Source organism: Argiope bruennichi, chromosome 9 (genome assembly GCF_947563725.1).
Source record: "Argiope bruennichi chromosome 9, qqArgBrue1.1, whole genome shotgun sequence".
Classification (NCBI taxonomy): Eukaryota; Metazoa; Arthropoda; class Arachnida; order Araneae; family Araneidae; genus Argiope; species Argiope bruennichi.
Genome location: NC_079159.1, coordinates 119,603,358 through 119,629,089, shown reverse-complemented (window position 1 = coordinate 119,629,089; position 25,732 = coordinate 119,603,358). Strand labels below are relative to the sequence as shown.

General features: G+C 26.4%; 1 protein-coding gene across 3 annotated transcripts; it reads left to right on the top strand.

Annotated features, from left to right (window-relative positions):
- Positions 1–95: 95 nt before the first annotated feature.
- Positions 96–25,393, top strand: LOC129984480 (BRCA1-associated RING domain protein 1-like). Of its 3 annotated transcripts, none has more exons than XM_056094369.1 (11): positions 96–403; positions 543–599; positions 1,422–1,709; positions 7,291–7,470; positions 8,848–8,928; positions 9,622–9,797; positions 15,739–15,853; positions 17,872–17,998; positions 18,453–18,554; positions 22,710–22,831; positions 24,971–25,393. In XM_056094369.1, the coding sequence occupies exons 2-11, from the start codon at positions 579–581 to the stop codon at positions 25,310–25,312; spliced, it is 1,554 nt and encodes a 517-aa protein (XP_055950344.1). In that variant the 5' UTR covers positions 96–403; positions 543–578; the 3' UTR covers positions 25,313–25,393. The 3 variants fall into 3 exon arrangements, with proteins under 3 accessions (XP_055950344.1, XP_055950343.1, XP_055950345.1); XM_056094368.1 differs by having other exon boundaries at positions 1,418–1,709; XM_056094370.1 differs by having other exon boundaries at positions 327–403; positions 543–595.
- Positions 25,394–25,732: the final 339 nt, after the last annotated feature.

The following is a 25,732-nucleotide window of genomic DNA, read 5'->3' as shown; positions in this document are numbered from 1 at the left end:
CCCTCTTTTTATCTGTGGTATAAAAAATGGAATTGAAAATTATCTATGATCTTAAATAATACAAATATTTTTTTTTAAAATATCCTGTTTTCAATCGGTCCGATATAGTGCACACATTTTTCCTTGTAGATGTATTTTTGATTTCGGCTTCACCTTATCTGCGCAGTGATGATGTAATAATATTTCGCGCCTGTTCTGTGTAGCGCGAAATTTCGTTTGTTGTTATCGATTGATAGATTCGGGAATCTTACACTATTTTAATATTCTTTTCCAAATTTTAATTGTTTTTGATTTATTAGTTAATATATTAATCGAAACGTTTTTATACTAATTTACCAATGTCTTCTGCCGACGTTTTGGATGCAGTAAAAGCATTAGAAGACGCTTTGAAATGTACCTTTTGGTGAGTATGTACATTAGCTTTAGAAAATGACTAACTTTTAAAGAATAAAATTTTAAATGAAAGCAGAAAATAAATTAAAAATATTTATCATATATTTCATTATATATATATATATATACATTTTTTTTATAACATCTAGCAATGATCTGTTGAATGACCCTCTACTCATTGTGAAATGTGGACATACAACGTGCAAGTAAACTCAGTTTTCTATATAAAATCTCTAAATTGCTTAATATTTAATGAAATATGTTGTGCCTTTAATATAATGCATAATAGGGATTTTAATAAAAAGAAAATAGTTGTTAAATAGATAGGTAAATGAGTAAATAAGGTTTTTTTTTTTTTTTTTTTAACTACAAATGTTTTAAAGTTTCTTACTCTCATACAATGAATTCTGTATTTTATACTGTATTGTGAAGGCTGAATGAGATTTTGATTGGGATATTTCATCAAATGTTCTAGTTGTATACATGCTCCTTCATCAAAAATTAACTTATTATTATATAGTAAAGAAATGTTATAAGTAAATGATATCAAATACTTCTATTCTAGGTCTTACAAACAATTCCTGAATATAATCTACTTTTTGATTTGTTTACCATCTGCCAGAAATAAAAGGACCGATCTTAAACAATATCTGTGATTACTGAACATAATTTAAAGTCATAAATACCCTTGGCTGACTATTTTTTTAAAAAATTCATTGTAAAAAAATGTCCATGTATTAAAAATTTCATTTAAAAAATAAAATTCTCCTTTTAAATTGGATTCTGTTTTATTAAAGATTTTCTTTTGCATATAGCAGAATTTGAATATTTTCTACAGTACAGTGTTTTAAACTATCTAGCTCAATTTTTTCAAATCTTAATTACTTTGACATTCAATGATAAATATAAATACTGTAGTTCTTTTTGGTTGTAATGTTATTTTTTATTAGAACAACTTTCTATTTTCGTATCACATTGCATTTTTAATTATTTTATTTTATCTGTGACATATTTATTGTAATAGGCAGTGCTTCACAAAAAATTCAGAAATGACATGTCCTGTATGCAACACTCCAATTAACAACCGTGATTCACTTGAAGATAAACAGCTGATTGAATTGTTAGATCAGCTGAAAAAATTAAAAAGTTTTATTCCATCTGGAAATGGAGAAAGTGCTGCAGAAGTACTTGATGAACCTGTTTTAAAGAACACTATAAAGAGTGGACCTTTAACATCAACTCCAAAAGTTATAAGACCAAAATCAGTCTCTAAAAGACCTTCTGTTCCATTGCAGAACAAAGAAAATTCCATTCAGGTACTTTTTCAGTACTTTAATCCTTGTCTTTTATACCAATTAGAAATATTCATTTTTCAGAAAAGGGATTCTCATATAGATTGATGATTTGTAATTAATATATAAATTATGGAATATTTTTAACATCAAATCACTTAGACAACTGTAATTAGCATATGGTAAGTATATGCAATTATAGATAATTTTCAACTATCTGATACTTTGTTTCAAGGCTTATTATCCCAAGTAAAATTTAATAAAAATTATTTTTTGAAATTTTTTGTGGTTAAATTTTTATATTTTAACAATGATTTTCTTAGTATAATTAAGAATGATGTAAATTCTAAAAAAAAAAAAAATGTTAATTGTTTTTTTTAATTAAAAGTTTGAACAGATTTAAATTAAATTGCATATGTTTTATATTATATTAATTTTAAAGTTAGTCCAAAACTTGTTAAAACTGCAGATTGTTTTGAAACTGCATAATAAATTTATTGAAAATTTTGATGTATTAATTGATGGTGTATTAAAAAAAAAGAATAGCCTTTTTCTTTGTTATTTCTAATGCCAATAGACAATGATGTCATGCAATCTCAAATGAACTACTAAAAATTAACCAAGTATGTTGCTTGCAGAAAAATTTTACATAATCAACAAAAATATCAAATTTCTTTATATACATTTTTTAAATTGTATTTGTTTAGGATTTTATATATATATGTATACTAGCAGACCCGGCCACTCGTTGCTGTGGCTAAGGTTTTTGTTATATTACATAGTAGTAAACTATTCAAGGGAAACGGTAGGAGAACACCAGTCATGGGGACCACCATGCTTTTTTACACAGATGCCATTTGTAAAAAAACATGGGGACCTCCATGATTGATTTTGTACTACCGTTCATATTGAACAAAAATCAATACAAAAAAAAAACAAAAAAAAATTTAAATTTCTTTATTTTTTGTATTCAAGTTTGTAACAAATGAGTACATTACAAAGTTGTTAGTAAAAAACACGTAACACTTAAACTTATAAATGAGGTAGGTAGGGCAGATAGTTTTAAATCTTTGACAATAATGTTTATTATTTTGAATTCTAAATACTTTTAATTTCAATTTAATTTAGCACTAATCAGTGCACAATATTTTTGGTTAACCTATCTTTAGCTAACACAAATAGATTTGACGGTTTTCCTACACGTGAACATGCAACATATAGTTGCCCATAAGAAAAACATGGATTTTCCAAATCTAAACCACAAATGGACATTGTTTGGCCTTGAGACTTATTTATAGACATGGTAAAAGCTAAATGAATTGGAAACTGTAACTTTTTGAAGGATATTGTAGATTCTGATGGTATCATCGGAATATGTGGCAACAGGACCACTTCTCCTTTAAACTTTCCAGTTAAAATGGTAGCTTCAAGTATATTTCCGGTGATCTTTTTGATGATCAAACGTGTACCGTTGCATAATCGAGGTGGATTCAAATTACACAGGAGAATAATAGGTGAACCAATCTTTAATCGAAGGTTATGTGGTGGCATTCCAGGTATATCTAGTGAATTTAAAAATTCAATTGGAAAATTTACACTATTATTTTCATCAACAATAGTATTGATTAATTTAAAAGACATCAGATCGCCTAATAACAACTGTTGTATTTGGAAAATTTCGTCAACATCAACATTTTTGGCTGCCAAAATAGGCCTGATCACTGAGCCAGTTATGATTCAAGTAATTACTCTGTATATCCGGAAAAATACTCTGAATCAATTCATTTTTTCCCTGAAGAACAGTGCAGAAATTGTCTGGCAGTTTAATGCATTGCGTATTTGGTTGCAGTTCTATTTTACCATTCCCAATATCTAGTAATTGTTCAGAAAATATTTGTGGTGATGGATCATTTTGCAATTGTACGTGCATGTTTATGGCCAATCGAAGTGTTTCAACACTTTGCCATAAGAATGATTGTTTTAAACATGCATTTTAATTAAAGATTGTTGAACAATGAAGCACTAATAATTAAAAAGCAAGAATAATTCCACTGTATTACTTTTACTATAATATGAATTCAATTTATACTTCAGTCTAAATAACACGTGGTCGGCTATGCTAATGCCAAAAATTGAAAAAGTAAGAACAATTGAATTTCAATGTATTGCGTTTACTACGAAATAAATTTAACTTATACTTTAGCCTCAGCAACATGTGGTGGTTATGCCATTAAATTGTAACTTATGTGAAACGTTGGTACTTTTAACACAGCGCCACCTGTTAGAATACTTACTCAATCCAGTCAACAAATACCGCCATCTGTTAGAATCGCTTGGAGAACAGATAATTGTGACTGACAAATAATGAACAAATAATTTGTTCCTTCTTAGTATAAACCCTTTATGATGTATAATAAATTATCTAACTTCAGTGATACAGATTCTGGCTTCCTCAGCTTAAAGGAAAGATTTTAAAAAAATTCTATATTCCACACATGAAGTTGCTATGAGATTTATTCCGTCATTGATACATTTGTCTGTTGCAATAATTCAAAATTAATTTACAAAATGAAATCAGTTTCAGAAACATTTATTAAATAATGATAAGCATTGTAGCTGAAGTGAATGATAGTCGAGTTGATGATAGCTGACATGATATGTACGTGCAGTTTATTAGTAAAGAAGTGAAAAACTGAAACGATTATTGTAACCATTTTTTATTATCATATCTTCAATAATTTATATAAAAAAAGATTAAATTTCATTTAGCATACAAATGAGTTAATATTTTTTTATTATCCGATTAGAAGAACTTATTGGCTCGTTCACTTACCTTTTTTACGATATCCTTAACAAAAGAAATAAAATCATTTAATTGAAAATTCAATGAAGGTAACAAATGTTATTGCCATATAACATTTTTCTTAGTAAACATTCAGATAAAGAATCGGAATTCATTCAAATCGAAAAGTAATAATTATCCGTGTGCACCTCCAAGTATTTTTCCAAACTTCTTCATAATTAAAAAAAAAAGCAGAATTTTGGTATGCTATACTAATCAGTGATCCGTTAAAACGTTTGTAATTAATCATTTTCAAATAAAATATCTTATTTTTGAGAATTGTCACTGCACAGTAATACAAAATTCAAACATAAGATCGTGATACTTTATCCGTTGCAACGTATCAAATTTATTGTATGCATTAAAAAATAATTGTGGAAAATGATATCTTTTCCTGAGAAATGTTTTTGGATAGGATCATAAATAATTCAAAATCGAAACGTAACGCAAATGCGTGAGTTTTTCTACGCCAGTTGGGGTAACGCTATGCAGATTAGACATTTTTAATTTCCTTTATTCTGTTTTATTTTAATTCAAAAGTACTTAAGAATGAATCTGAAAGATCGATTAATTAACAATGTTTAATTTTAAATGCATCGAACATTAAGAAAATAAATAGAATCGTTTCAAATAATCAGCCGAAAAATCTTAAGCCTAGCTTCATGGCTGTTGGGGAAAAAAACTGAAGCCATACTCATTTGTTGACAGGAAGTTGTAGCTCATTTTTTTTTACAGGAAAGTTAGTTTTTAATTAATAATTAAAATTCTAATTAAAAATTCAAAAAAAGGGCTATCCTATCTTTTAAGTTAGACCAATCTGCGCACGGTGTGCAAATTTGATTAAAATCGGTTAAGTAGTTTAGGAGTCCATCGCGGACAAACAACGTGACACGTAATTTATATATATTAAGATATATTTTTACTGAAGTTAATTTAAAATTAACATAATTTTAAAAAATATCACATCTTCAACTTTTTGAAAATAATGCCTTCCCCACCTTTTTAAAGTTTTTTTAAATTATTATTTTGATAAACTTGTACTTGTCATTTCATCACAAAAAAATTTTTTAATTGATATTCCATTATTTCTTATATTCGGAATAAATATAGAACTATTGAAAACTTATTATATTGTCTTAAAGATAATTTTTTTAGGCATAAAGATAATTTTTTTAAAAAAAATCTTTTTACAAGAGAAATGATGTTCTGAATAATTGTTTTTTTTTTGGGGGGGGACTTCAAGATTCATTAAATGTATTCAGTCATCAAAAATTTAATTTCTTTATTGAAATTTTTTTTTAAATGGGATAAATTTCCCCTACCCATCTAAGGTTTGTTGCCAATTGAACTTAAATTTGTGGATCAGTTGTTTTTAGTTTTATATAAATTTTATTATTAATTTAGATAAACCTTTATAAGTTATTTTATAGTATTTCATACTAGCTGCTTTTGGCAACTAGCTGTTTCCTTGAGAATGTTCATTATATTAATTTTTACTTAAAATGTATAGACATGCAATTTAAGCAAAAATCATGTTCAGGATTCCACAAAATTATCAGACGTTAAAGTTATATTATTTTTATTGTCTTACATATACTTTGTTTATTGTGTACATGAACCTTTCTTGTGGAGATTAATCCCATGACATTATAGCAGTATTTGAAGCATAAATATCTATTTCACTTTATTTTCTAAATTTCATGGTATTTTACTTTCATTCTCCTCCCCATTTCATTTTATAAACTACACAATTTTGAAAGAAGATACTTCTTTTCTTTTAGCTTTAACAATGAAAGAAGACCACATGATCATATAATTAACAAACTATTGTAAATGGTTTATACATCGAGTAACTATGTAATCTAGTGTTAGAAATTGTGATTGACTGGCTCACCAAAGATATTGGTTTTATTTAATTTCAGTTGAATTGTTTGAATATAATTTAATGCTCCTGATTTTACCAAATTGTCAAATATTACAGCTGTGTTATTTTCTCTAATTTCTATTTAGTATGTGTGTGAATCTTTTTAATGAAGACCAGTCCCATGATGTTATTTAAATGTCCATATCATCTATCTTCTAGTTTATGCAATATTGTAACTTCATTTTTCATTCATCTAGTAAACTACAGAAGTATTCAAAGGAGTCATCCTTCTTTAGTTTTGAGTAATAATAAAAAATTTTGTTATTAAAGGCTCGATGAGGAACTAAATAAGAATTTCAGTAATTTTTTTTAATAAATGCCTAAATTCAAGATAAATTTACATGATTATTAAACTAGTATCATTTAAAAAACATTTTATTTTAAATTTTGAAACCTTAAAAATGTATTTTTGTGAGATAATATTTTTGGAAGTTATTATGGGATAATATTAAAATTCAGCTTAATTTTTAATGAATTAAAATTTCAGGTGCACATTCTCAGCCACCAAGGTATTATATATGTATGTCAAATTTGGTAACTGTAAATCAAATGATATGCCTTGTACAATGCCTATACACTTTTATCTTTTTATTTGTAGAAATAAATTACCATTAGCTAATACTTTAAAATGATAGTTTGTGTAATGAAAATAATATGCAAGTTTAATAGTACTGTAAAAGGAAGGAATTTAATCAGAAAAAATAATTGCACAAACTAATTAAGAAGTAAATTACTTTCAATAGAATGTTTGGGCATTTGATTCATTTTCAAAAATGTAAAATCCTCTTCTAATGAGATTTTTTTCATTCATCTGATTTAATGAATTTTATTTATTCCAGAAAACACCTACAAATCAGTTAGTTAAAACACCTATCTCTACTTCAAGTAGATCAAGAAAATTTGGAAATAGGAAATCAAGCAGTGTTTCTAGCCCAAACACTTCAGGCCAGTCACCCATTGGGAATATAAATAAAAAGAATCACAAAGGAGAAACTCCATTGCAAGTGGCTGTTATTAAAGTAGGTAGATTAATATTTCTGTATTCGACCTTTGTACTCTAATGTTATTTTGAAAATATAATTTATAATATTTGTATATAATGTGTCTTGGTTTTCACTATAATATAAAAAATATATTATAGTTTCTTCTTGATATCAGCCAAGTGTACATCAGATGTGCCAAGCATAGTAGCCTTTAGCTGCAAAACTTACTAAATAACTTACGTACTTTTCTCTTAAAATGTATTATTGGCATTGCATTCAAGCCACATTTTTTTTTTTTTTTTTGTCTATATTTGCTTTCAGCAAATTTTGTTTGTTCAGCTAATAGATAAATACCAAATAATTAAAAATTCTTTATATGTGTGTTATAAAATTTTAGTTTTCTCAAAAGGATCTTTTTTCAATTTTTGCTAATTTCCTCCCATTATTAATTTTTATATCACCATAAGCAGTTGTGTCATATGAATATTTTAAATAATGTCCAGGTTGAAATTTTTCTTTCATTTCATATCAATAAAAATGAGCATTTTTAATATACCTGATTTGTAATGCACGCAAAATGTGTTAAAAACCTTTATGGGCTCTTATTTGTAGGTTTTTAAAGAATATCTTACCATGTCAAAAATAAAGGAATGTAATATTAATGCCAGTATGAATTATTTTTTTATGGAAAGAAGAAAAGTGATATTAATTTATTTACACTTATGTATTTAGTAAAGAGCTGATGCTTCTAATTAGATATGGATAATTTTTGTTCATTTATTTTTCTTAGTGGGATTAATGGAATGCTAAGTATGTCTTTTGTTAATCTTTTGTAATTTGTCTGAAGTTATCTGGCTTAAGAAAGTCTTTTGGAAAAACTAATTTATTTTATTATTAAAATATTAAACTATTTAATTGAATTTAACCTTAAATTGAACACTTGAAAATATATAGTGTTAGTATAAGAAGTATAAGTATCTCTTAAAGAAATAGATATTATCTTCTTTCCTATGAAAAAAAACACACATGTTAATTTTCTTATTGCAGTGTCTATTACAATAACTTAAGCTATTTTACAATAGATTTGTTCACCAGGTATAGATGATAATATGTATTACATAAATTGTTGATATATATCAAATGAGAGAATGTGTGAAATATTCTGTTTAAGCATGACATTCTTTCTGTGAAAAAAATTAGATAGTTTTTTAATTGAATTAAAGTAACTATATGCCTATAACATATCAATGATGCATAATTTTCTATTCTTATTGCAGTTTAGTAAATAAAGCCATTGGTTCTCATTCATAAATAAAATTTCAGTTTCATTGATATAAAAAGTTGTATTGTTAGTTGATAATTAATTCGTTTTTTTTTTTTTTTTTTTTTTTTTTTTTTTTTTTTGCTATACAGGGGGATATTGCTAAAGTGAAGGAACTTCTTAAAGAAGGTGCTATTGTTAACACACAAGATAACAATGGTTGGACACCCTTGGTAATTTTTTATAAATTTGTACTTACAATTGGTCATTGATTAATGAGCAATTCAAATTGTTTACTAATAGGATAATGAACATTTTCATGAAAAATCTTTTTTATATATGTGTTATAAACACCATACGATATAAACAAATATATAGATTATAAACTCTAGAAGAAGCAATATTGAACATGAGGTGTTAAGCATTACTGCTTCCTGCTATAGAAGAAATGCTTAAGCAAAAGTAGTAGGCCACTTGGAGCAGTGAACTCACTGGGAAATATAGAATGAGAATCTAAGAATGATTTGTGAAATGAATCTAACATTTGTATTGTAAACATTATCTTTCTTTGCATTGTATGTTATTTTGTATTCCAAAATTTTATAAGAGCTTTGCTGAATTTTTTAATCAAAAATGAATTAACTATTTAGAGCCTTAAAAAAATGTGAGTTTAAAGTCCTGTGTTTCCATTAAAAAAAAAGGTCCTACAAGTGTTTTGTATTTTTGCTATTATGTAAAATTATGCAGAAAAGAATTGATTTTGTTCTTGTAAAAGTCTTGTTATATATTGATTATGGAATTGTTAATCATATCTTTAAATGTATTGTGTCCATTAATTTATAATCAACATGTATAATGATTTTGGAAAATTTATCTATTATTTCTACAAGATTGCAATGGCCATATATACATATTTCCTCTTTCAGCATGAAGCCAGTAATCGTGGATTTATAGAAATTGCTCAACTTTTATTAGAATATGGTGCTCTAGTCAATGTACCTTCACTTAAAGATAACATCACTCCTTTGCATGATGCTCTGCTTAATGGCATGGTAACTATGGCTGTCTTACTAGTATCTAGAGGAGCTGACTTACTTGCCAAGTAAGAAAACTATATTTAGTATCCTTTTACATGCTACAATTTTGATAATGATCACTAATTAAATGAAATTAAGTTGTTTGTCAATATTTTCTAAATGTGAGAAAATTATTCAAAACTGTAGTAGCTAATTAGATTAATTACTTTTTGTTAACTATAGTAACAGAAAAATTCAAATCATTTATCACTACTTAGTTATGTCTCTCTAAAAAAAAAAAAAAAAAAAAAATCTTGCCAGGCTTTATATTGAGAATAGGGTATTTTAATTCAAATTTCATTATACATACCAATGTAAAAGTAAGATTGATCTAGTGATTAGTCAAGATTTCGAATTGGTGTTCGGGAATTTATTTTGAACTTTTATTACTTCTAACTAAACTTATTTCTGAAAATAGAATTAAAAATGCTCCTTTTCATTATTCATTGAGCTAGGGATTTACCTGAAAGAAGCAGTAAATTAACAATAAATTCACTTTTTATTTTGGAATATTTCAAGGGCATATTATTCGTATGCAGTTAAAATTTAATACAATTATTCTTTCACCTGTTTTTCCATATAAAAATATTTGAAAGGCCAATTTCTGATATGTTATTATTGATAGTATATTAATTTTATAAAAATGAGTTTAAATGATGTATTGTTCTGATCATTTACCAGATTTGCACATACATCGAATTTGGAATTATGTCAGTAAAGATATTACAATTGATAAAATTAATATTACAAAAATGTATGGAATATATAAGTATCTGTGTCTTATTGATTCAGAGCTGAATCAAAAAGACTAAACATTTTCTAAGTGCTGAATATTTTTCCCTACTTACCCAAGCAGCAAAAGATCGTTGGCCAACCATCGCCCCACGGAACGAGCGAGATTGGGGCGAGATCGGAGGCGATCTCGCCCCGACATTGGTCATGTCCCTCGGCGGTTCGCCGCGCGATGGTCGCCCCGATTTGTTTTCGACGAATTTGCCGATCCTTTGGCGACTTGTTATTATCACGGGCGACGTTATACCAAGCATTTCGCGACCTGTTTTATCAATGGGCGACCCAATACCAATCATTTCCCCATGTGTTTTAGCAATGGGCGACCCAATACCAATCATTTCCCCATGTATTTTAGCAATGGGCAACCAAATACCAATCATTAGGCAATTTATTTCTGAACACTTGCTGGTGTCAAATTGAAATATTAGTTTAATGGTTATTCAATTTTCTCAAACTCTAGAAACTAGTGTCATAATATTTAAAACTATCATACTTTCAAAATTTTGTCAAAAGACTGAAAATACGAGATATTTTGAATAGTTTACTTTTCTTTTTTACCTATTAATAATAGTGTTTGTTACTTATTTTGATAAATTTAAAATTCCATAAAATACTTGCTTTTGATAAAAAAATTCATGGAAAATGTCATTCTAACAATTCTTCCAACTTTTTTTAACTATTATTATAGCATAGATTTTACCACAATCTTACCCTATAAAATGTTTAAATGACATTTTTTTACTGCTCTTTAAAAAAATAAACAAATGTTAAAATTATCTGAAATAATTTTAAATTTGATCCCCTGAACATCTATCTACATATAAGATTTATTTCCTTCATTCCTATTTATTTTCATTGTTTAATGGATGGGAAGAAATAACATAATCATAGTTTCAATTATATAATTAATCAGTATGATTTTAACTGATATTAGAAATTTAAAAGTAGATGTATTATATATATTGCCTATATCATCTGTTTTTAAAAGCTATTTTATAAAAATTCGAAACAGAAAAATATATAATTCTTATTAAAAAAATTTTTTTTTTACTATATACACTTTTATATTGCTTAATGTGAGTAATAAACAAATAGTTCCTAAAGAATAATGAATAAAATACAAATTCCTATTTTAACACCCTAAAATTTAATGCATTGGTTAAAAATAGTTTAAAACACTAAATTATATAATTCCTATTATATGTTTCTTCAATAGAAAATATTTTACAAGCACAAATTAATAATTTACTTCAAATTTCTAATATTTTCATAATTTATGTTTAGTGAGGTTTAGATTCGTAGCAAAATAACCAAATTTGATCTATGTTAAACCCCGAATATTTCACAAATATGTTTCATAAAAATTCCATATACAAAAATGTAATGCTTCTTTCAATTTTACTGATTCTATTTACCATTGACTTTACAAAATTACTTCATGAAGAAATTTTATACCTCATTATAAATTTTAGTGTTAGCTAATGTCCAATAGATAATATTTTACAAGCACAAAATAATAATTTACTTCAAATTTCTAATATTTTCTTGATCTATAGTTAGTTGTTTGGTTTTGTAGTACAAGAACCAAATTTAATTAATGATTAACACTGAATATTTCACAAAAATTCCATACCCAAACATGGAACACTTCTTCCCATTATAGGAAATTTTATTTACTATTAATTTACAGAGTTACTTCATATTGCATTAATTTTAAACCTCATTATAAATGTTAGTGTATTCAATAAACAACAATTTACAAGCACAAACTTACTTCTTATTTAATAACTTACTTCAAATTTCTAATATTTTCATAATTTATGTTTAGTGAGGTTTAGATTTGTGGCAAAATAACCAAATTTGATCTATGATTAACTCTGAATAATTTAAAAATATGTTTCACAAAATTTCCATGCACAAAAATACAACACTTCTTTCACTTATACGAAATCTTATTTATTATTAACTTACAAAGTTACTTTACGGTGTAGAAATTTTATACCTCATTACAAATGTTAGTGTTAGCTAATGTCCAATTGATAACATTTTACAAGCACAAATTAACAATTTACTTCAAATTTCTAATTTTTTTAAAAAATCTATGATTAGTTTGGTTTTGTTTCATGGCACAAGAACCAAATTTGATCTATGATTCTCTGAATATTTCACAAAAACTCCATACCTAAAAATGTAAACACTACTTTCAATTATACAAAATTTCTTTAGACAAATATTTTTTTAATTATTATTTTCCCCTCTTTATTTTTAGGAGAAAAGAAAAACAACTATGCAAAACAATTTATTTACAAAGACCTTCATTAAATAATATTTTAGAAATACAAAGTAAAATAATAATTTACTTGAAATTTTTTACTGAATTTTCTGTAATGACTTATACACCCAAGCAAAATCCTGAAACTATGACTTATAATTTACAAGAATAGATAATATTGACACAAAGTTATTTATAAAAAATTTATTTAAACCTTATTTATTATGTAATACTTGAAGAGTTTGAAATTTCTATAAATCCACACACATTTATATAAATATTATATATATGTATAACTGAATCTTCAGCTACATATAAAGAATTATACATTTATTTATACATTTCATTTTTCCTTTTTGGTTACATTTGATGAACCTAGAAAACAATTATAATAGTAATTGAGATTTTGCTTCATTTAAAAGTACAAATAAAACATTTGTTGACAATTGGAGATGAGTAATTAACAAGCGAAAGTCTTATAGAACTTCATAAGCATAATATTTTTGTTCTGATACTGGACTGTGTAAGCAAACTTTATAATAATGTTTAGGATAATAAAGAAAAAAAAAAAAAACTCAAACTAATAGGAGTAAAATTTATGTTACTGTTTTATGAAATGTGAAATAATTTGAAACTACTCATATAAGAGTACTCAAAAGTGCCTGCATAATCTCAAGTTTTAAAGATTTTTTTTATTTTTTGAAGTTTAAAATAAATACATTCTGCTAAACTTTTTTTTAGCCTCATGTCAAAATAAAAATAATTACACAAATGTTATTTCAATACCAAAATATAAAAATGTTATTTAATACTTTATTAAACTTCTTTCATAGAAAAATTGTAAATGAAAAGGAAAATTAACTAAGCTAAATAAAATTAAAATCACTTGAATTGTCAGTCTGAAAAAATGATGAGGTTGCCATTAAAAAAATTTATTCAAATTATATAGAAAAATAAAAGTTGTACAAAATAAAATTTATGCCTTTCTAATTAAGGCAAATAAGTTTTCAGATAAAAAAAAATCAGAAATTAAAATTTACCTACTTGTTATTCAAGCCTATCACATTGCAACATTTTTAAGTTTTACTACATTTTTCACGAAAAGACATTAGATATTTTGGCACTTTAACACATACATCTGATAAATCCTTGATTGCTTCCACTGCTCTGAGTAATTGCAACTGACCAGAGAGAAATTTTGTGATTTGGAATATCTTCAATTCTAGACAAGTTCTTAGGATATAAAGTGAATTGGGACATATAATTGTTTTAAATTTCCTTCTGATGTTCCAAGTAGGTAGAAACCATACTCCGTCACATTAATTATAACTTCCAATATTTTGCTCTTTTTTGAAGTCAGGAATAGAAACTTGCACAGTAGTTTCCAAAAAAAATAGTGAGAAAAATTTTTTTGTTCATATTTATAGATTAATTTTAAAATTTATTTTATCTTTAATTGCATTTTCAGTTTTGAAACAAAGGTTGCACAAAATTTTTAGTTCATTGAATGAGAGATGTATTTCATACTTTGCCAGGTTGTCATTCTATAGAATGCTTAGAAAATGTATGAAATACAAATTGCTTCATACATTACTGGCTTGTTTTAGGCATTATATACAATGCTTGGGCATTCTATAGAATACTGGATTTCATATTTTGCTGGTAATACATATAAAGAATTATACATATACTTTTCTTCAAGTTCACTCTTCTTTTTGCAGATTTGATGAACATAAAAAACATATTCCTTAATTAGAATAATGATTGAGCTTTCACTTCTTTTAAAAGTACAAATAAAATATTTGTTGACAATTGGAGATATGTAATTAAGGAGTAAAAGTCTTATAGAACTTCATAAGCTTGATAATGTTTTCAATCTGATAATGAACTATATAGTCAAATATTATAATAATGTTTAGGAAAATAGAGAAAAATAATATAAACTAATGGGTGTAAAATTTATGTTACTATTTCATGAAAGGTGAAATAATTATAAACTATTCACATAAGAGTATTGAAATATAACTACATAATTGCAAGTTTTAAAGATTTTTTTTTTTTTTTTTTGAAATTTACAATAAATATATTCTGCTAATCTATTTTTTTAGCCTTATGTCGAAATAAAAATAATAACACAAATGTTATTGCAAAACCAAAACATAAGAACGCAATTTAATATTTTTTAAAAACTTTTTTCATTAGAAAGTGTTGTTAACAAAAGGAAAGGCATTGTAAATGAAATGGAAAAATATCTGCAATAATTTAAGAACACACACACAAAAAAAGATAAGAAATAAAATCACTTGAAAAGAATACAAACAAGAAAAGAAATGATAATGGTCGCTTACGCCTAACGCTAATAATATCACGTGCAACTCCATGTTTCAGGTAAGCAACAAGTTCGAACGGCTTCAACAAAAATAAAAAATTTTATTCACTATTTAGAATAAATAATATATTATTTATAAATATATAATAATAAATACTTTACACTTACCAAGTTTCTTGAAATGACAGTACGTTGCTGGTTGAATTTCAAAATCCAATACAGCCAGGTGATTCATGGGAAATTTCTAAAATATGTTCGAATAGCGCCGCCTAGGAAAAACAACTTTCCCGACATCGAGGCGACTATGGGCCGTTTGCTTTGAGCCGGTCTTTTTCACTAAGTCGCCGTAGGAGTTTGCCCCGATGAAAAAGCGATCTTCAGAGGCGACAGAAAAAAATATGGTCAGAATCCGATGTCGCGCCAATGCAAAGGTGACATTGGCAAAATACGGGCGGTGTATATCAGATGGATGCGATGCTTGGCCAATCGTTTAGCGACTTCTCTTGCTGCTTGGGTATTTATCGTATCAGCTTTCTCAAAAGCTAAGAATTTTTTTTCTTTCCTAACATTTTAGAACATCTTTTGGATATACAGCTTTAGATCTCTGTAAAACAGATGAAGATAGAAAAGTTCTAACTGAAGCCTGTTCTCCATTTATTGAAGCCAACACGTTAGTTCCAGATGTAAAAGTTAGTAATATGTTAAAATGTTTATTTCCATATTTCTCCCTCATTTTTTATTTGATGGCATCATAAAAATATTATTTAATTGATTTTTCTGACGCTTTACTATTTTAAGAAGTATCATTATGTGTAATGGTTTTTAAAAAGTTAAAAGACATACATGCTGTATTTTAATTTTGAAGAAATTTTGCATTTATTTTTAGTAAAAATTCTGAAAATATTAGTGCAGAAAAAATAGAATATTCTTAAAAAGACACTTAATAAAAAGTTAATACATTTTTTGGCACTAATAATTAAATTCATTGTTATTGAAAATTGAATACTGAAAACTGTTTTAGCATTTTGAATTCCCATTTTAATAAAATTAAAAGCTACTTTCAATCACCTAATTTGTATAGTGAAGAATCTGATGACTCTATTAGCTATTGAGTTGCAAAGTAATGAATTTCATAGGGGGAAAAGGAGTAATTTTGTTTTATAATAATTTAATTAATATTTCTGTATTATTTTGTTAATTAATATTGTGTAAATTAACTGTCATGTGAAATAAACATGTTGATATGATCTTGACTATTTTTCATAGTTTTTATCCTCATATATAAAAATATAAATAGTTTTTGAAAAATTAGACTCAAATTCTTTGAATCAGTCATGTGATGCCTTTTTAAAGTCAAGTAATATATATTTTTTTATTTCATATTTAAGCTTGAAAACTTGTAAGTTTTAAATTAGACATCTGTTTTTTTTTTAACTGTTATTGATTGATCAAAACAAGTTTATTGCTTCATAAATAAATTATACTATATTTGCATTTGATAATTAAATAAGAATTTAAAAAAGTAAATGGCAATGGAACATATTACAACTTAAATTATACTTTTCTCTCATGATTCTGATTTAAATTAGCAGACTTTTATTATTAATTTTTAATATTTGTTTTTAAAGATTTTCATTTTTTTTTTTTTTTTTAAATTTTATAAAGGCAGTGTCAATTTCTCACTTCAGTAATCAGCAGTGCTGCAAAAAATATTTATCAAGATATTTTAATTTTTTAAAGTTTTTTTTTACCTCTATGTTTCCTAAAAATGTTAATCTGGAAGCTAGATTTATAAAGTTTGTTGCATTTTAGGCATATTAAATTATCAGTATATGATATAAATTTCTGGTAGTTTTTTCAGTAACATTTATGGGATTGTTGAAATGATGATTCTGCAGGAAAAAGTAGCAGAGCCTCTCCTGTTTTATGCAAACTTTCATCTTCGATCAATCAGTCCAGTAATGTTCATTCAAAAAGGAATAAACTGTGCAATAAAAGATCTGCTATATTCATCATTTTCACATTTTTAATTATAATAATTGTATCTATTTGTAAAAAGTTTTAGCCAAATATCATTTCAGAAAATTATCATCATATTATTTTTCAAACTGTTGCTCTAACAAAAAAAAAAAAAAAAAAATGAATATTTAATAAATTATATATGCTTATGTAGAGCCAACATAAATCAAGATCAAAACTCATAAGAAGTAATGAGAGGAAGCAAATAACTGATAATAATAATTTGAAGGACAAAAGCAGACATTGGATGGAAAGGGGGGGGGGGTAATTGTAGTATTTGGATCATTTGGCCATACTCCAAGCCAGGTTTGGTTTGACTGCAATTGTAGTACTTCTAAATCAAATGGAGAAAAGGATTGTTTTTGCTATTCAGATAAATCACTCACATGCTAGCACTTTGGGTGTTTTTATGGGCTGCTCACTGAACAGCACTAATCTGTATTGCTCCTGCGTTTTTAATTTATTCCTTATTTTATTTTTATTGCTTATTTTCATTTTCATTGGTCATGAAAGTCATTAGAGTAAAATGATACACAAAGACATCAAACTCTGTGTGGGATAGTAAACAAATCAGGGGGGGGGACAATTTTTAAAAATAATTTCAGGGGAATCTGGAGCTCTAACTCAAAACTTGCCACTATATAAATATATTGTCTTACTGTTTTAATCAATAAATTTTCTTTCTTAGTCTTTTTTGAAGAAAGAAGATAAGATAATATTTCTCTGTTCTAATTTGGATGAAAAGCAAAAGGAGAAATTACAGAAATGTGCCCAAATGTTGAAAGCTGATATAGTAGAGGATTTCAAACCAGAAGGTCAGTATTTAGTTGATTTAATTCAACCAGTTATTGTACAAATATTTTTTTTTATTTCTCCAAGATGTATGGGTGCTTGATGCATGTTATATCTGTCAATGAAGACATGATGCTCTTATGATCGTTTGGTGGGAAAGTTTGAAAAAAAAAAATGGCAGCTATGTATCATCTAATTGCAGTTCAAAATAATGTAGTTTTAAATAAGTTAGCCATAGTGAAATTTCAAAAATGTTGCTCTTTAATCTGTTCATACTTTCTTCTTCCAAAACATTTTTATTTTTGAATAAGCTCTTAAGTAATTTTGTAAGAATTAAAAATTATTCTTTTTAAAATTTGAAAAGCTTTATTTTATTTTATTTTTTTCTAATATAGCTATTACTAATAATCTATATAGCTGCTACAGGACTTCAAACCATATTATGCATAAAATTTTGAAATATTTCTTTTCATTTAGTTACTCATGTGATAACAAGTTGTGACAATCAAGGAAATTGTATTCGAACACTGAAAGTTCTAATGGGTATTTTAACTGGAAAGTGGGTTATGAATTTCAATTGTAAGTATGTTATATAAGTATAATTTGCTCTATTGTTTTTTCCCTGCCTTTTTAAAATGATATAAAATACCCACTGTTATTCTATCAAATTAATTATTTATCAGTCTTATTATTTCTCGTGTTATAGTTATAAAAATATAATATATTGATGTATATTATGTAAGATTATTACATAATTAATATTTATTAAAATGTTAATTATAGTTTATAAAGTGAATAATTTTTCAAATAACCAGAAAAAATTTAACTAAAAAAATTCTACCATTTATGTTTATGATAAATTTATTCACTAAATACTAACTTTTCTTAGACACCTTTTGATGTTTTAAGTGTCTTTTGAATGAAATCTTATTAAGAATTATATCTTATAGAAGGAAATTTAAAATTATATCCTCAGTCATGCTGCATTCTGCTTAGCAATGAAGTACTGTCATTCTGCCATGCAGTTAACATATTGTTAGCAATATTCATATTGCTTGAAACTTTGTACAGTTTAGCTTTCTTTTGGTTTGTTTATTTAGAAACATCACATTAGTTGTTTTCTGAAAGCTAGCTATTTTCTCCCCTTCAAAATCTTTTAATTAATGTTCCTCTCTCTCTCTCTGTTTATATATATATATATATATATATATATATATATATATAATATTTCTATCTTCTATTATCTTAAATTTTCTTTGTTCTTATTTTTAGAAAACTTAAATATTTTACTTGTAGCTAACTATACATGAACTTATTTAATAATACAATGCATAAGTAGATTAAGTACTACAAGATATGTAGTGTCATTAAAGGTCCTTAAAAATTTATTATTTTTAATAGTCCTTACATAAGAGCCTAAAAACAACTGCTTTTAAAAAGGATTTAAAAAAAGTGTTCATCATGTTAGATATGCCTAATTATATGAATGTATTTTCTTGATATCATCTGAGTTTTCAACACTCAATGAGAAGTGCAGATTTATTGTTGGATTGCCAATGAGTTCTAAGATTCATGTTTAATAGTTTTTCCCTTAGTCTAGGTAGGAAAAAAAAAATGCTTCTTACAAGAGATAATTTTATACATTCTCAGAAATCATACAAGTTTGTTTTCAACAATAACCTTAGCTTGCTGTTGACATTTTTAGATGAGGTTATTTCTTTGTAGAACATTTTTTCATTGTATTTCAACATGATTATATATATATATATATATTTGCAGCATATTTTATATTAAAGTTTAAGAAATTTTTTCAGTATGCTGGCAAGACTTCATTTAATTTGCTGCAGAATTTCAAAAGTCAGTACATTAAATGGCTGATTTTTGGAGAAAGAAAGAGCTAAAGAATTTCTTACCAAAGATACAAAGAAAAAGATTAAAAACTGATTTCTTGATCTCTGTACAGAAAAAGAAATATTTTGCAAATCTAAAGCACTTTTCAACAAACTAATCAAAACAGATAGTTTCCTTTACTAATAAATGGCTGCTTATACAGCAAATCAAATTATTCTCTCAAGATCCCCTTGCACTATGATACCTTATTAAATCAATGAAGAAATTAAACATCCCCTCGGCAAAGAAAATTTTTGAACTTGCCATTAAAACAATATATATATATTGATCATTCTTCCTTAAAATTAGAGAGAAATGTGTGTTTGAATAATTGTCTTAAAAAGTTGAAAAGATAAAAACATAAACATTTCTTAAAATTCAGCAAATTACATCAGGAATTTGGAATAAATTTTTTCCATAATGGCAATTGTGTACTCTTTTCGATAATGAAAAATTTTCTCCTTTTCTACAATTATTAGAAATAATACTATGGACAAAAAAACCTTGAAACTACCTTGAAAATGGTAGATAAAAAAAAAAATTCTGCATTAAATCTTAACATTTTATTTTTGAGATACCTCAGGTCACCATTTAAACTACTTATGTGCCAAATTTTATGGATGTAAATGTGATAGATTTATCTGAATATCAGATGCACATAAACACTTCCTATAAAATCCAGCTAATCAAATTTGACTGAATTTTTTAAAATAATCTTATAAGCACTTGTCTGCCATATTAGTGGCATTAATACAGTCATATTGACCAGCATTAAAGATATACATCTCTTAAAAACAAAAGAAAAAACTATTTTAATTTATTGCATAATAATGGTAATTTTATATTGGTGGAGCATTCTAGGTGGTTAGCTATGCTTGGAAAGTGTTAAAATTATTTGGTGATGAAAATTAGTGAAATCATTGTAGTTTTTGAGTTGAGAATTTTGTTAAGATTTATTTTGAAATATTTCTAGAAAATAAAAGCGGAGAGGACAAGGTGACCTTTGATGATATATGTAAGTCTTATGAGTTTTCATATGAAATAAAACTGGCAAAATTAGTACATCGCATATTTTATTGAGTGGTTGTGAGTGAAGAACTGTTTTAAGATTTTTCTATTTGCAGTGTGTACAAAGAAATAGTATTTTGATAATGGACTAATATTTGAAAACGAGGAACCAATGATGTGTCTAGCTATAATGGACATGAATATAAAGGGTGGGGGGATGGCATAGTGGTTGTGGCTGAGGAATTGGTTCTTTAGTTTTGTGCATTTATGGAGGGATGCAAAAATAAAACAGTAAACAGTACTAAAAAAAATTGAAAATATTTGCTCATTCAAAATATCACCTTTTTTTTTTTTTTTTTTTTGAAGGATAAGAGAAATATGATTTTATAATCTCGACATAATTAGAAATAACTGAAAAATTCATATGCACAATAAACCAGATAATTTTCTTTAATAACACAATCGAATGCTGTTCAAAGAGCAATTAGTAAGAAAACTAAACAATTAAAAGAGTTAGATAACAAAATTTCTAAAAAAAACAACATAGTTATTGATGTTTATATTCTAGATTTGTTTACTTATATTCGTAACTTTTTTTTCCTCCCTCTCTTTTTCTTTTCTTTAAAGGGAATGTTAATTTAGCTGTAGTCTAATACTTCTTCCTAGTATGACTATTTGTAATGTAATATAAAGCAGGGGTGTTTGTGCTCCGGGGAAACCCCGGAATTCCGGGGATTTTGAACTTCGATACCCGGAAATTCCGGGGATCGTCGTTCAAAAGGAATAATAATGAATTATTTATTTTGATCTGGGTAATTTTGTTTGCTTTGAAAGCAGAAAACGCAAGGTCAGTGTGTGTGGTGAAAACTTTTCCTTTCTTTCTCCAAAGGCAGTGATAATGCGTGAAAAGGGGGGGGAAACTTCTTTTTTGTTCTTTCCTTATTGCGAGTTATGACTCATTCCCCCGGTTCTCGGACATTCTCTTCTGGATTCTTTTCGGCAAGTAGGCGCGGCAGAAAAAAAAGGGAGAGACTTCGTTCGACCAGATGTGCGATCACGTGACCTGGGTTCAAAGGTCTTAATTTTGCAAAAAAAGTAATTCATTGAACTTTTATAATTAGGTCATTCAATACTTCATAATTGTAATTTTTCATTTCTCCCCCCCCCCCTCTCGAAACTCCAAAATGTCGGTAGTAAGTCCGTAAAAGTTTCAGGGGAATTTTTGGGGTCCCACAAACACCCCTGATAAAGTAATTTTAGATATGCTTTAATAAGATTTTGAAAAAAAACAAAAAACATCTCTAATAAATTTAGCTTTAGTGTTTGTGAAAATATTCAACAGTTGATGGTAGTTTTCTATATTTGTATTTGAATAAAATTAGGTAGTACTTAGTATGATAACTGAGAATTTTATCATAGTTCCAAAATTAAAATTACTATGTTATGTTGTTACTATTTTTTTTAAATCTCTATAGGTGATTATAAAGTAATAATTTTTTAAGATAAATATTAGTTGCTTACCTGGCAAATATTTTTATTAAAATTCTGCAGGTTTTTTAACTTCATTATTTTTTCTAAAGCTCTTTCTGTTTGCTATGTTTTTCCTTTCTGTTTCTTGCACTTTAATACAATTTTGTATAAAATATTTCAAATTACTTGATAACACCCTTCACTATTTGCATGTATTTAATAATTATGTTATGAACCTTAATATTATATCTAGTTTCATTATTAGAAAAATATTAAGTAAGAATGTGAGTGATGATTTATAAAAATCCAATCCCCATCTTTTTGGAATAAAAAATTTAATTCTATAATGTCTTGGCTCTTTTCAAGGGATTGAAGTCTGCTTAGAATATAAACAGAAAGTCGATGAAGAAGTATTTGAAGTCCAGGGAACAAGAAACCAACCCAACAGTCAAGGGCCAAAACGTGGGAGACAAAATTATGAACAAAAAGTATGGAAATCATTTTATCCAGAAACCACTATTTGCAAAATGCTTACTTTATCTTATTATTTTACACATTGTGGATGTTAAATTGCAAACCTTGATATATCAATAACACTATTGGTTTAGGGAAGCAGGTGCATGAATTGAATTCCTAAACCATTTTGAATAATCATTTACTTCCAGTTAATTTAAAAGTCAGCAATTTTTTATTATCCTTTTAACCTGTTTTATTAGTACATTTTTGTCCCCAACATCATATCAGATGGTCAGGCGTAAAATGTAATAAACATAAAATTCAGGTTTTTGAAAACAGTTAATTTTCCTTTTTCGTGATAGCAGCATATTACCCTACTAAGCATATTTCATCATTAGTAATTAAAAAGAATGTTTTTCTTGCAAATGACCAAAGTTGTCTATTTTCTTTTTGATAAGATAAAAGAGTAGAAAGTATAACCTGTAATTTTGTTTTTTATGTTATAGAAAATAAAGTCAATTCTTTATATTTAATAGAATCATATTATTCTTAGAATTTTAAATGCATGCATGGAACATTATTTTCCAGTCATAAATTACTGAGGTAGAAAATAACATATCAGATTTTTTTTTTTTTCCTTCAAATTGTTTATGGATCAGAAAATTCTTTTCAATATTTTAGTGATAAGTAATTTAGATATATTTTTTAATAGCTAAATACAAAATTTTTTGTAAACATTCCTTTTTAGCTTATTTGTAATGCATTTTTTATATTACAATAAATTATTGAAAACACTGAACTTCCAGTTATTAGCTTAGAAAAATGCAAGTGCAGTAGTTCCTAAAACTAGGTAGTTATTTCCTCCTTTCTTAAAAACAAAACAAAAAAAAAACAGGCTAAATTTATATTTATTAATTTAATATTGAGAAATTAAAAAAAAAACTTAAAGTGATGCAAAATATAAATTTCTAATTATATTATGAAATTATATAATATATAATGCAATTATTAAAAACATTTTTGTATATACATTGCATTACTATACTAAATTATATATGACTTTTAATCGACGGATTGTTTGAAATGAAGTAGTAATCTCCCATTATTTTATTACAATACTAGCCTTTTAATGATTAGGTGGCTTGATCATCTAATTAGTTAAAAGAAAATTCAAAATTGTTTACAGTAGTTTTTATTGTCATATTATACAGCCATGATCATAAAAGTAATTTTTAATTAAAAATTCTTTTACTATAATAGTGGATAAAATTAAAGATCTAATGAAATGACTTTTATAAACCAAGCATCAAAATTGATCATCTTCAAGGGTGCATCAATTAAAAATTAGCGTAAATAAATTCAATCTTATGTTGACAGAACAGTATATGAATAAGTTATTCACTATCACTTCTCTAGTATTGATTTTAAACTTATAATTATATTTTTGAAATTCAGTTTAGTTTCAAGTAAAAAGGCATAAAAATAAAATATTATATGATATGAAAAAATCATAATCCTAATATTAGAGTGTATTTAAAAATAATCATGTGCAATCAGAAAACATTTATAAAATGCATTTATGTGGAGGAAAAAACTTTTTTATTCTAATGTTTTGTCATCTTTTCCATTCTGTTATTGGTATTCTAACTGAAATTGTTAACAGAATGATTCGACTTGTAATTTCATATTAAATCTCACAAAAAGCTGCTTGATGTTTAATATCAGACAGATTTGTATTTAAAAACACTTTATCTGGTTCTATTATGAAATTACTCATTTTTTTTTTTTTTTTTCTCATGTGGAGTGTATGTACAATGCTTCTGGCCTCAAATAATAGTTTTTACTAATTTATTTTTTTAATTAGGCTAAACATTGCACAATACTTTTACAATACAATTTATCTTTTTAATAACGCTGATTTATCTTTTAAAATGGTGCAATAATTCTTTCGGAAAATATGAGCAAAAATAAACCCATCAAAATTTGGCTTACAATTTTATTGTAATAAAAGAGCACATTTGTATTCTCCAAAATATTTTTGTACCAAATTTGTTATTTCTAGTTTCAACAGTTTATTTTATTGATCATCAACAGATAAAATTTTCATCTTTAGTTTTTTAAAAGATGTAGGCATATCTGGAAAGTAATCATTTATTCTTTTACAATTTCAGCGTCCACCTTTATTTGATGGATTTTACTTTTATCTGCATGGTACCTTTTGCTCACCTACTCCCTCACGAGAAGATCTTTGCAACCTCATACATTTAGGAGGAGGGAAAGTTCTCTCCCGAGAGCCCAGAACAGATGCCATTGACACATTCATGATACCTTATCATGCCATTGAATCACCAATGGAGGATACAAGTCATGTGATTTTGTACCAGGAAAAGCCACCAAGAGAAAAACATGTTCGAAGTGGACACATATGTACTACACAAGTCATGTGGTTGATTGCATGCATCAGTGAATTCAAAATAGTAGAATCTCAACAAACAAATGTTGTAAATAAGTAAGAAATATTTGATGAAAATAGTGCTATTACATAAATCACATAGAAACAGTTTTCAGAAACAACTGAAATAATCTGTTTTATATTACTGTACATATTTGACTTAATATTTAATTGAAAAAATTGTTTTCTTTGATGATTTTTTTTATATTACTTGTTTTGTAAATAAGTATATGTAATGAAAATCCTATTCTTAATATTTAAATGTTGAACAATAGATATTAGCATTAAACAGTTTACAAAATGAGTAAATTACCACCTTTTGATACATTTATATAAGCCTACAATAAAAAGAAGGAATATTAATGCAAATTTTTAAACACAAATCTGATTAAATGAAATTACTCAGACTTGAACAATAATACACTATGGATAATTTATAAAGTTTTTTTTTTTTTTTTCTCATAATAGGTATTTCAAATAA